The sequence below is a fragment of the Arvicanthis niloticus genome, chromosome 6, assembly GCF_011762505.2.
Source record: "Arvicanthis niloticus isolate mArvNil1 chromosome 6, mArvNil1.pat.X, whole genome shotgun sequence".
Classification (NCBI taxonomy): domain Eukaryota; kingdom Metazoa; phylum Chordata; class Mammalia; order Rodentia; family Muridae; genus Arvicanthis; species Arvicanthis niloticus.
Window position 1 is genome coordinate 102,844,216 of NC_047663.1, and position 12,481 is coordinate 102,856,696.

Genomic DNA, 12,481 nt, shown 5'->3' on the forward strand with positions numbered 1-12,481 from the left:
TGCTACACAGAGACAAACGGAACTTAGCGGGTTATGTAGCATGCTAGCATCACACACCATACATGGCTGAGTAATGCTGTCACCAAAGTCTAAGTTTTTATTTCTACAACACAGCATGTATCCCTGAGATAGTGAAAAATTAAATAAAAATATCAAACTATTTGGACCTGAATTTGAATATGTAGAAGTTCAAAGTTTTAACACTTTATAGCATCAGTTACATTATGCTAGTATTTGGCACTTGAAATGAAAAGCAGACAGACAAACCTGGTGTGGTGGTCGACACGCCTTTAATCCCAGCACTTGGGAGGCAGAGGCAGGCAGATTTCTGTGAGGCTGAGGCCAGCCTGGTCTACAGAGTGAGTTCCAGCACAGCTAGGGCTATACAGAGAAACCTTGTCTCAAAAAAAAAAAAAAAAAAAAAAAGTAAATGAATTGTCATTCAGTTTGCTTGTAAAAAGAATATTTGACACAAGTTTAATGTCATGAATAAATCACAACAGGAAAAGTAAAAGATGAACAGGCTAGCGAAGGCTTCAGAGGCACCCCAGCTCCCTCTTTCAAACTTGCTACCTCAAATTCTCAAAGCATACCTTAACTTATTTTAGAAAAAGCACACTAGGAAAAGAACATGATAGAAGCAAATGAGGAGACAGACCAAGCACTGCTTTCAACTCCTCCTAGTGTAATCTAGTCTGCCCAAGAAACTGCATGAGCCAGGACAAGTGGGTATGTACAAACAGAGATGAGCTGGTGAGATGCTGAGTGGTTAAAAGCATTGCCTCTCTTCTGGGTTCCATTCCCAGTACCCACATGGTACTCACCATGTGACAACAGAGACAACCAGGGCTACAGAGAGAAACCCTAACTTAAAACAACACAAAAACCTACTGCTTTAGGGGATCCAACTCCATGGGATCCAGTTTTAAATAGGCTTACTAATGAAATATTAAAAACCCAAATTAATTCTTTAGTAGCCAGACATGGTAATACACACCTTTAATCCCAGCACTTGGGAAGTAGAGGCAGGCAATTTCTGTGAATTCAAGGCCAGCCTGGTCTACAGAAGACACAGTCTTGCTTTAAAGAAAATAAACATTTTGATATACGTATAATTTTGTTATTTGTTAAGACAAAAGCAATTTACACACTAATGAGATGTGCTTGTCTAACATAACACAACCGGAAGGACGCTGTATTAGTGAATGTGACCTCTTTCTTCCCATAATTAATCCACTATGCTCCGTCAGCAGAGAACTGTAAGTGCGTGCATAGAACACTGCAGTCAGAACACAGGCTAACCTGGAATCGGAGGTGTTTCAGGCAGTTGATGAGGGTACTGTATCACAGGAGAGCATGTGCAGCACAGAACACATGCTGGATGCTCAGAATGAAGGCTGCCTCTAGTTCATTAGTGCCTGATTTTGAATTGTTTGATCATTTGCATGCTCAGAAACTTCTCTATTGCCAAATTTTCAAACCGCACATTCAGTTACATGACATTACACGGGGTCTTGAGCCACGGTTTAAGTATCTTTAGACTAATGAATCAAAAACTCATCTTACTAATTTTTTCCTTTATTTCACTGGCAAGCTCAAAAATAAAACAAGCAGAAATGCCAGTGAGCCAGCTAGCTGCCTGAAACCACAGCTGTCATAAAGGTGACCTCCGCCCCCACCCCATTAACAAACAAAATAGATGTTCAAGACACTAACCAATTTGTACTTGTTCGGGTTGGCTGAGAGAAACGAAGGCTGATGTGTCATCAATCCAGGATATCTGAATGTTACCTGTTAATGGTGAATCAAAAACAAAGTGAGCCTCTGAGAATTTAAAAAGCCATACAATATACTCAGACTGGTGTAGCTCAGTAGAGTCTAGAGAAATGGAGTGCTGGTGTAAGGCTGAAAACCCAGATTACCGAAAACTTTCAATCCACTATTTATTTCTATCAAAACTTCAAGACAGGCTAGGAGGTGGCTCTGTGCATAAGGGCACTTGCTATACAAGCATTAGGACCTTATTCAAAGGCCTGTAACTCTAGCACTGTGGGGCTAGAAACAGTAAGATCTCAGAAGCTCATTGGCCAGCCAGCCTATAACAGCTTCAGGTTCAGCAAAGATCCTTCTCAATAAGAAGGAAAGTGCCACAGTAGGATGCTCCATCTCCTCCTCCTGTGGCCTCTCCAATGGTATAAGAAGCGTATGCACACACACCACACACACACACACACACACACACACACACACACACACACACACAAACTTTCAAGAAAAAAATATGAAATCTTTGAATATTTTGTTTTAAAATCAAAATCAGGCAGGATGGGGAGAGGACTCAGTCAGTAAAGTGCCTGACCTTAAAGATCTTAGTTTGATCCAAGCACCCACAAAAAAGTAAACATAGCTGAGTATGCCTGCGTACACAGTGCTGGAGAGGTGAGCAGCCTAGCAAAGTTGGTGAGGTATGGGTTCAGTAAGAGACCTTGCATTTAAAAGGCAGATGGAGAGGGTCAGTGAGATGACTCAGTGGGTGAGTGAGCTCACTGCCAAGACTGATGATCTGAGTTCCAGCCCGAGGACTCGTGGTAGGAGAGAGCCGACTCTTACAAGTTGTCCTCTGTCCTTCATATACATGCTATGCCATACTATGGTTTGCCCATGTACAATAAACAAGTATAAGCGTTTTTAATTTTAGAAAAAAAATAAGGTAGAGTTTTATTTAATTGAGGAAAACATCTGACTTCAACCTCTGGACTTTACATTCATATATACATACACACATGTATGTATGTACATATACATACATACATACATACATACACTTACACACACCAACACAGTGAAAATAAATTTTAAAAGTTGAAAGAAAGAAGCTTCGCTCCAAGGGCATGTCATAATTCTGAGCAGTCTTAGGCCAGGGTTGAACCCTAGTCTTACCCTAAGGTCACACCCAAACAAAACTCAGAGATCACATACAATCAAAAGCTGTTATCACTACTTCATTTAAAGACTGCTGCTATGGTTTGGACGGTTTGTCCCTGCCCCACGTTGACACTTAGTCTCCATTATCGGATATTCAGATATTGGGAACATAAAGAGAGAGAACAAATGAAGTATACTCATGACACTCTGGTGGTGCTGTGGGGATAAGGTAAATCCATCCAGGGCAGGGCCCTCGTGGAGGCCCCAGGGCTGTACAAGAAGAGGATAAACCTGACAGACACAGATGCACAAGGACTGTGTTCTTCTCTCCTTCCAAGATGCCCAGTGCTGCATGGGGACCCTGGCAGTCAGAAAAGCTTTTGACTCCAAACTACTAGAACTCTGAGCCCAGACAAATTGTGAGCTTCCAATAGCAATCAGAAACAAGCTGCTCCGAAGACGTGAACTTTGAAAAGGAAGAATAAGGAATGATAAACTGTTGAAACAGCTCAGTGAATGAAGGTGCTTGCAGCCAAGATTGACCATTTCCAGAATCCATGCGGAAGAAGTAGAGAACTAATTCCTACATGCACTCCATCTCACACACGCACGCACACACACATGCACACTTTAAAAAGTTAAGGCTGTGGAGAGAGAAAACCAGACAGGCTAATAGGGAAAACCAGCAGCAAAGAGCACTACACTGCAGCGAACAGCATGTGTGGGCAGAACCCAGGAGGCCGTGCAGGAAAGGTGAGAAGGACTGCTTATGCCCTTGGGAAAATACAGAGCCCCAGAGTTTGCAATGAGTAAACAGCTCTGGAATTTAGCAAGAAAGGAATAAGTCTTTCAAAAAAACTAAGGCTTTCAAAGACTGAGAATTTAAAAAAACAAAACAAAAAACATTTAATGTCACTATCAAAAACAAAATTAAAAAAAAAAAAAAAAAAAAAAAAAACCCTCTCACTTCCGGCTTCCCACTAGTAGCTTCCCACTCCCTGCCAGGGCAGCTGCCTCTCTAGGTGAATAGTGATAGTTAGTGTCTCAACAGCAGTTGTGCTACACTGTGGCACCTCCAGGGCCAGCTTCTTCCATCCTGTCATGCCAAGATCACAAGAACACTGTCATCCCTAGTACAATTATTGTTGTTTCTGATAGAGAACATTGTCAAGGCCACACAGTTAATGTCTGTGTTACTTACTGAAACTTTATTGTAAAGAATTTGAAAAAAAAAAATCACACACCAAAATTAACCAGATGCAAAGTCCATATCTCTCAATGACAGTTAGGGTTTCTCTATCTAGTCCAGGGTGTTCTGAAGTATGCTCTGTAGACCAGGCTGGCCTAGAACTTACAGAGATGCTCCTGACTCTGCCCTAACACACCTACCCAGCTCAATGAGTGTCTAGACAGCTAGAAAAGCCATTACAAAGAGCATCACCCTGGGTCTTACCGTGGAGTCTATGAACTTACAGCACCAGAGAGTAAAAAGCACAGACGGGGCTGTGCTTTTTTACTAAGTGGAAAACATCCTGGTTGACACATCTCCTTACCTTAGCTGTTACAGCCTGAGTAGACTACACAGGGGCAGGACTTAAATAGGGACTTAAATAGGGACTGCAAAGGACTGAGCCTGAAGGTCACTGCCTTTCTCTATCTGCAGCTAAATTCAAAGGTGGGGATGGTTCAAAGGGCAGAGACCATCGCAGCATAACTTTCTAGAAATATACCTGCTTTCACTTACAGTATTCAAGGTTTCTTTTAAGTTAACAGGTAATGCGTGCTCATTTTTTAAAGACAGGAAAGCTCAGAAAACAAAAGGAACATCTATCAAATACTCAGTGGTGTGACTGGAGGGATGGCTCTTCAGTGAAGAGCACTGATTGCTCTTCTAAAGGACCCGGGTTAGAGGCTCACAGCTGTCTGCAACTGCAGTATCAGGGGTCTGATGCCCTCTTCTGACTTCCAGGGCGCTGCACACATGGTGCTAACATAGAAATGCAGACAAAACAACCATATAGGTTTTTTCAGTGAATCACAATAAAACACCCAGTGGTAAATGTATCTTTCTTCCTCTATACCTTTGCATATACAATTCAAGTATACTGGGTTGTTGGGTTTTTTTTTTTTTTTTTTTAATTACTGTGCTAGATAGTTTTATGTCAACTTAACACAAGCTAAAGTCATCTGAGAAGAGGAAACCTCAATTAAGAAAAAATGAGCTGGGTATGGTGGCGCACGCCTTTAGTCCCAGCAATTAGGAGGCTGAAGCAGGTGGATTTCTAAGTTTAAGGCTAGCCTGGTCTACAGAGTGAGTTCCAGAACAACCAGGACTATACAGAGAAACCCTGTTTCAAAAAACAAAAAAACAACAACAACAAAAAACAAAAAACAAAAAAAAAAAAAAAGAAGGAGGAAGAAGGGAGGAAGAATAAAGGGAAAGGGAGAGGGGGAGGGGGAGGGGGGAGGGGGAGGGGGAGGGGGAGGGGGAGGGGGAGGGGAGGGGGAGGGGAGGGGGAGGGGGAGGGGGAGGGGGAGGGAAGAGAAGAGAAGAGAAGAGAAGAGAAGAGAAGAGAAGAGAAGAGAAGAGAAGAGAAGAGAAGAGAAGAGAATTGCCTGCATCAGTTCAGGCTATGCACAATCCTGTAGAACATTTTCTTAATTTGTGATTGATGGGGAAAGCACCTGATTTATTTTGAGTAGGCTGGCTTGTGGTCCTGGATCCTATAAAAAAAGCAGCCTGAGCAAGCCATGTTGAGCAAGCCAGTAAGCAGCACTCCTCCATGGCCTCTGCATCAGCTCCTGACTCCAGGTTGAGTTCCTGTCCTGACTTCTTCAGTGACGGACTACAACACAGTAGTATAAGCCAAATATACCCTTTCCTCCCCACCTTGCTGTGGCCACAGTGTTTCATTGCAGCAATGGAAACCCTAACTAAGACAGTCACTACTGTGTGTATTACAGGAGCCACAGCATGTATGTGGAGGTCAGAACAACTTTGTGGAACTGGTTCTCTCCTTCGATGTTTACATGGGTTCCAGGGATTACACTCAGATCACCACCTTCCACAGCAAACACTGAACCATCTCATCAGCATATGAATATTTTCTTAAATCTCTACATAGTAAACCTTTTGAGGATATACAAGTATTTACTAAGTATCGTTACTATGGCCAGTTTGCCACCTTCACTTTATTTATTTATTTAAGAATTTCCAAAGAGAATAAATAGCTTCAGTACTTCCTTTGTTAAAATAATAAAACTGTATATTCACAAACCCTGTGCAGATGTGCAACTCGTGACCTATGACATAATAAGAATAAGAGGAACTGCCTATGTTATGCATATCTAGAGTCTTGGGCAGCTTACACATCTGTGTTTGGTGATTAATTTCAAGCAGAAATTGTCAGTATAAAACAGACATTCTCTCTGGATTTAATCTTTAAAATTACTTATCACTGGTCTAGGTTTGTTTCCCCTAGTCCACAGGAAGGGCAGTCATAATGATAGCTCCCTGCTTTCCTGGAGTCTGTCAGCAAAGGTATATATATATATATATATGTACACACACACACACACACACACATATATATCCTCAGAAATTAACCCTTCCTATGGACTTAAAAATCTTTGTCATGATCTTCTTCTAACCACCTATATACCAAGAAGAGTGAAAACCTTGACAATGGCTATCACAAGCTCTATGCTCACCAAAGGCACTGAAGAGCTGGTACAGGTCGCTGGTTTTCCACTCTTTGGGGAAGGTCACATGGAGAACATGATCTCGCTTAGGCTGCACTACAAGACACGAAACAACAAAAGGGCAACAGCTGAAAAGTAAGCAAAGTATTGGCTAGGGAAATAGCTCAGTTTGTAAGATGCTTGTCATACAGGACAAGACCTGAGTCTGATCCCTGAAATTCCCATTAAAACAGGTAGATATGGAGGAATGTATTTCAAGTGCCAGTGCCAGAGAGGGGGAAGTAAGAAGGGATTTCTCCCCAGAACTTTCTGGCTAACCAGTCTAACCTAATCAGTGAGCTCCAGGTAGACACCAGGTCTCAAAAATCAAGGTGGGAAGCTCCTGAGGAACAACTAAGGTTGACTTCTGACAAGGAACCAAGGCAAATCAGGGATTTTTTGATTGTCTTAGCCCACAGGGTGTTAGGATACACCACCACACTTTGCAAGCACAGATTCTTTCATTAAACCAGCCCACACTACCTTGTAGAATTATCATAAATGTTTCATGGTTAGCAATCAACTCCTAAGAGGATCAGTAGAATTTTCATTACTTTGTAGACATGGCTGATAAAAGGACAAAGAAATCCCACTTCTGTTCCCAAGGGCTGGGAATCCAGGTATGCACTGCAACACCCAGGCAGTAGCAGGCTGTTCTTATATTAGCTAATCCACAGCAATTTGATTAATAGCAATTTAAAATAAATCAACTTGCTAAATTGAGATATACACATAAGTAACTAGAAAACAGAATTCAACAAATTACTAACATAAATACTATTTATTAAAATATATGTATTAGGATATGTATTGGAAATTAATCAACTTTAGGGGGAATGAAACTATAAATATGTATATAGATAGATATAGATATATCATAGCCTGAAAATATAAATCATGATTAATGAAGGCCCAAGGGTCTCATGAACTTCTAACTATGCAATCTCTACAAACCACAAACTACTGCTCATTTTTAAGTAAAAAATGTCTTGTCAGCACTTTTTTTCCTGTTATCCCTTTCAGACCATACTCTGACAATAATAAATACAATGAGGAAATCACAATATACTTACAGTCTGGCCCTTCCAAGTTTAAATAGGGAATATCCATGACCCTCATAAGAAATAACCTACCAAAAGAAAACAAATAAACAAATAGTCCACAAACTAATTTCTTTCTTTCTTTTTTTAAAAACAGGCATCCATTGAATGTCAGTAGAAGCTACTTGTTACTGTGGTGGTTTGAATGAGAACAGCCTTCATAGACTCATATGTTTGAATTCCTTATGCACTCTAACCCTCTGAAACCACTAGCCCAGTTAAATTCTTTCTTCTCTAAGTTTCTTGGGTCAGAGCATTTTGTCACAGCAATAGAAGAATAACAAATATGTTTACATTAATCCATTTCTTAAAACAAAAGAAGAAAAAGAAGGAGAAGGAAGAGGAAGAGAAGAAGGAGGAGAAGGAGGAGGAAGAGGAGGAAGAAGAAGAGGAAGAGGAGGAGAAGAAGAAGAATTCTTAAAATTCACTTTAGAGATTTTTCCCCCTTTCTAGGTAAATAGGCATTATTAAGATAAAAATACAAATTGTGATATCTCCAACACCTACAACAGTTTCTGGCACTCAGAAGTTTCTCAATAATGCCAACTAGGTTGATGAAATCGTTAATGAAAAGTTGAAAGAATTCTGTCCCACTAGTCAGTGCAAAGAAACCACAAGAAAGTAAGTATTAACTCTTCACCAACATATGAAAAGGTTTCTATACAGTCATATTTGTAAGGGGAGGATGGTATTTATTTATTTTTATTTTTTAATAAACTACAAAGTGTTGGGTAGACCCCATAGACTGAAGTAACTGTCTCTCAAATGATCACATTTTATTACCATGTAAAACATATCTGAAGAACAAAACAAAACGATCCTTGATAAAGAAAGCTATTGTGGGGCAATGGAAATAGCTCAGTGGATAAGAATATTTGCAAGCATGAGAACCGGAATTCAAATCCCCAGCGTCCATGGATAAAGCCAGGTAAGGCTGCACACATCCATAACACCAGCACCAAGGGGAGTAGAGGATCTCTGGGGTTCACTGATTGCCAGCAAGAGATACTGTCTCAAGGGGACCTGGTGGAGACTGATAAAGAAGGATATCCAATATCCTCCTCTGGCCTCCACATGTTATACAGGTACACTCACTCACATAGCCCATCCCTCACACACACGTGCATAGACCCCACACACATGGCTATCACACAAATATAAAGCATAGCAAGCATTTTATTATGTATAGTTTCTGAAATGGATACAAAGGCACACTTAAAATAGTACTTGTTAATTACATCTGTCTGCAATGTCTTTCCTTTTATTAGCTAGATTATAAACAAAATCAGGCTTTCTGTTGTGTCTGCAATGATACTAATGAGCTCTACTTGGATAACAATATATTGTGTGCTTCTGTTAGAGGAGCCATTATTCAGCAGATTAAAAGGGCAATCTAAGTGCTCAACAAGCAATTAGTTTGGCTTCAGTGACCTGCAATTAAGGCACATTATTCCCAGGCACTCAAAAGCAAGCAGGGTATGATTAGCTCACAGATAAACCATTGGCAGAATAACTTTGCTCTGTTACTGTAAGAAAAAATAAAGTCAGAAGAGAGTTTATGTAGCCCTTCAGGATAATAAAGCAAATCCTTTAACTAAGAACCCAAATGTATTCTTAGCTCAGCAATATAGGCAGTAGTCCACTACTGTGCTTATGTAACTATGTGACCGAAATGAGTCAATGTTCCTACAGTGTGAGGAAGTGATTAACCAGAGTACAGCACGCCTGAGATCATTGGGCAGCTCTCATGTACCTACCACCCAGAGCCTGGCACGTTTCACAAGGTTCAAGGCAGGGAAAGTTTTATACCTTGTATAATTTCCAGTTCTCCTTTTGATAGATTTAGATACTTTCCCTAATCCTGAAAGTCAAATTAAAAATAAAACAAGAATATTCACATCAGACCAACAAGATGCCAGGACAGGTAAAGGTATTTGCTATACAAACCTGGTGGCCTGAGTATGATTTTCCAAAATCCATGCAGAGGTGGAAGGAGAGAAAGGATATCACACAAAGATAAGCCTCACAAACATGGTGTGACAAACACATACACATCGTGTGTTGAGGTTTGGTCTTTTGCTACGCTAAGTACTGGTTGTCCCACAGACCACATGTAGACCCAGGCGATGCTATGCAACCTTGACCCCCAAGTTATCCCTAATTAGTAGATAAAGATACTGACAGCCAGGAGTTAGGCAGAAGAGACAAAGGCAGGGTTTAGGGTTCCCAGGCTTAGAGTCGGAGAACCATGAGGTGGGAAAAAAGAAGATGGAGAGAGAAGAAGCTGCTATGGGGTAAGAATCTTAAAATAATGGCCATGTGGATTGGCTAATTGGAGTTAAGAGCAGCAAAGATGAAACATGTCAAAATTATAAATGGGATTATTGGCTGGGAAATAGACAAAGCAGCATAGAGGATAGATATCTGCCCAGCTCTTGTGCTGATTAACACTTACTATAAATATAAAAGTTGTTATGTATCTTTTATCCAGGAACTAAATGGTCAAAGGTAGGGCAGAAACCCCGGATTGAGATATTTTCAACAACACACATGAACAATAATAAATTTGGAAAATTATAAATTGAGGCTGGAGAGCAGCTCAGAGATTAAGAGTACTAGCTGCTCGTGTAGAAGACCGTTTGATTCCCTGCAGTCACACGGTGGCTCTCACGTTAGGAACTATAGCTTCAGGGGATCCAGTGTCCTCTTCTGAGCTCCTCAGTACCATACACACAAATGGTACATATAAAGACATGCAGGCAGAACAATCACACCCATAAAAAAGTTTAAATTCTGTGGGGGAAAAGAGACTTTAAGAAATATATACCAGAGCCGAAGAGAAGGAGGGCTCAGTAGTTAAGCACCTGATTGCTTTTGTAGAGGATGCAGGTTCAGTTCCTAGAACCAAAACATCAGCTTACAACCATCTATAACTTTAGTTCCAACTATAGCTCTAGTACTAATGCCATCTTCTGGCCTCTGAGAAACCAGGCATGCCTATGATGTGACATACATGCAAGCAAAACACATAAAATAAATCTAGATTATCACTGCTTATCCTTTTGCTTAAATCAATTAATTTTATAAAATTATTAATTTTATAATTAAAATAATTAATTATAATTTATTAATTTTATAATTATTAAAAATCATTAATTTTATAAAAATTAATGAATGGCAGGATAGGAGAAATTGATTGTAGATCACCTGTCTAATACATGTGAAGTCCTGAGTTTAATCTTTAGCACCATAAAATTAAAAAATTTAAAGGCAAAGAACAGATACATACAGATAATTTAAACTTTTTATCTCAATTTCAAGAATAAAAGTTAAGCTGGATGTGGTGGCCCACAACTATAATCTCAATCCTCAAGAGACAAAGGAAGGCGGCTATATGTAACTTCAAGGCTAGCCTGGTCTACACAGGAAATCCTAAGCCAGCCAGTGCTACATACATAGTGAGGCCCTCAGACTCTGAGACTCTGTCTCAAAAAAGAGAAAGTTGAATCGGTAAGATCCTCGTTGCTATACTATATATAAACAAAACAAGAATCAAAGTTAACCGGCTGCCTGAGGGAGGAAACTGTCAATAGTCTTCTTTGTAGTTGGTTTTTTGGTTGATTTTGTTTGTTTGTTTTTCTAAGACAAGGTCTCACTATATATCCCTAGCTGGCCTGGAACTCACTATGTAGACCAGGCTGGCCCCAAACTCACAGAGATCCCCCTGTCTCTGCCTCCTCAGTGTTGGGATAAACCACCACCATCTGGTGGTATCAACAAAGGGAACCTCAAAAGCATAGACCAGACTCAAACAGAATCTTGAGGACAAGTTATTACAATTTAAGAAGAAAACCCCAGGGCAGGCAAGCTGTAAGTCCCTCAGCTGCCAGGAAAGGAAGGGAAGAAATGAAGAAGAACAAAAGCCACCTGTCTGAGATCGGCAGCATGAAGGTCAGCTACCTGGCAGCAGGCAGCCACATGGCAGGGAAGAGAGTTTTAGAATGAGCAAGGAGACCCACAGCATTAGTTAACATTTAAAAGCATACTTGGGCTCTGGCCAGCATCTGAAAGAAAAAGACAAGAAGAAAAAGAAACAGTTATGCCTTTCTAAGGAATGGCTGGCAGACCCAGCCAAACATCATGGTAGCTCATGAGGAGTGGGAAGAAATTCTGGAAAGGAAAAGTATATTATCTTGAGGTGAATCTGCCTTTCTGGGAGTGAATCCCTTGCTAGGTCCCTGGCTTGCCCCACTGGATTAACCTTCAATTGAGTGGACAAAGACTTGGAGGTGAGCCCGTTCTTTACACTCCCATCCTTAATGTCTTTGTAGCAAACGGAGGGAAATATAGAGACTCATCGTTGCATTTAATTCTAAGAAAGAAGGACAGTGAATGACCAGCCCTAAACAAGACATTTGGACAAATCCCTTAAGGCTCAGAGAACATTTCAGAAGAGGGGTTAGAATGAACATAGAAAGAGCCAAAAGACAGGAAGAAGGGCTGCAGAGCCCTCACTCCTGGACAGGATACAGCACGGCAGTCGTGAACTCACAGTAGCTGCACCTACTGGCACTGGGCCATATACACCAGAGCTGTCTTACAGTCAACTATGGATAGGGACAGGCTCAGAAGGCCCTACCATTTACTGCTGAACTACTGGCAACGAAAGGAAGGAGTGTAAACACAACAGCTGTCAGCCACTGGTGAAACTACTA

At 40.7% G+C, this 12,481-nt stretch overlaps 1 protein-coding gene across 2 annotated transcripts in view; it reads right to left on the minus strand.

Annotated features, from left to right (window-relative positions):
• Positions 1-12,481, minus strand: part of Parn (poly(A)-specific ribonuclease) — a 125,819-nt gene that overhangs the window by 64,090 nt on the left and 49,248 nt on the right. For both annotated transcript variants that reach the window (XM_034507847.2, XM_034507848.2), the window contains exons 19-21: positions 7,740-7,795; positions 6,637-6,723; positions 1,717-1,791 (exon numbers count right to left, since the gene is read on the minus strand). In XM_034507847.2, coding sequence (XP_034363738.1) covers positions 1,717-1,791; positions 6,637-6,723; positions 7,740-7,795 — 218 coding nt within the window. The remainder of the gene's footprint in view (positions 1-1,716; positions 1,792-6,636; positions 6,724-7,739; positions 7,796-12,481) is intronic.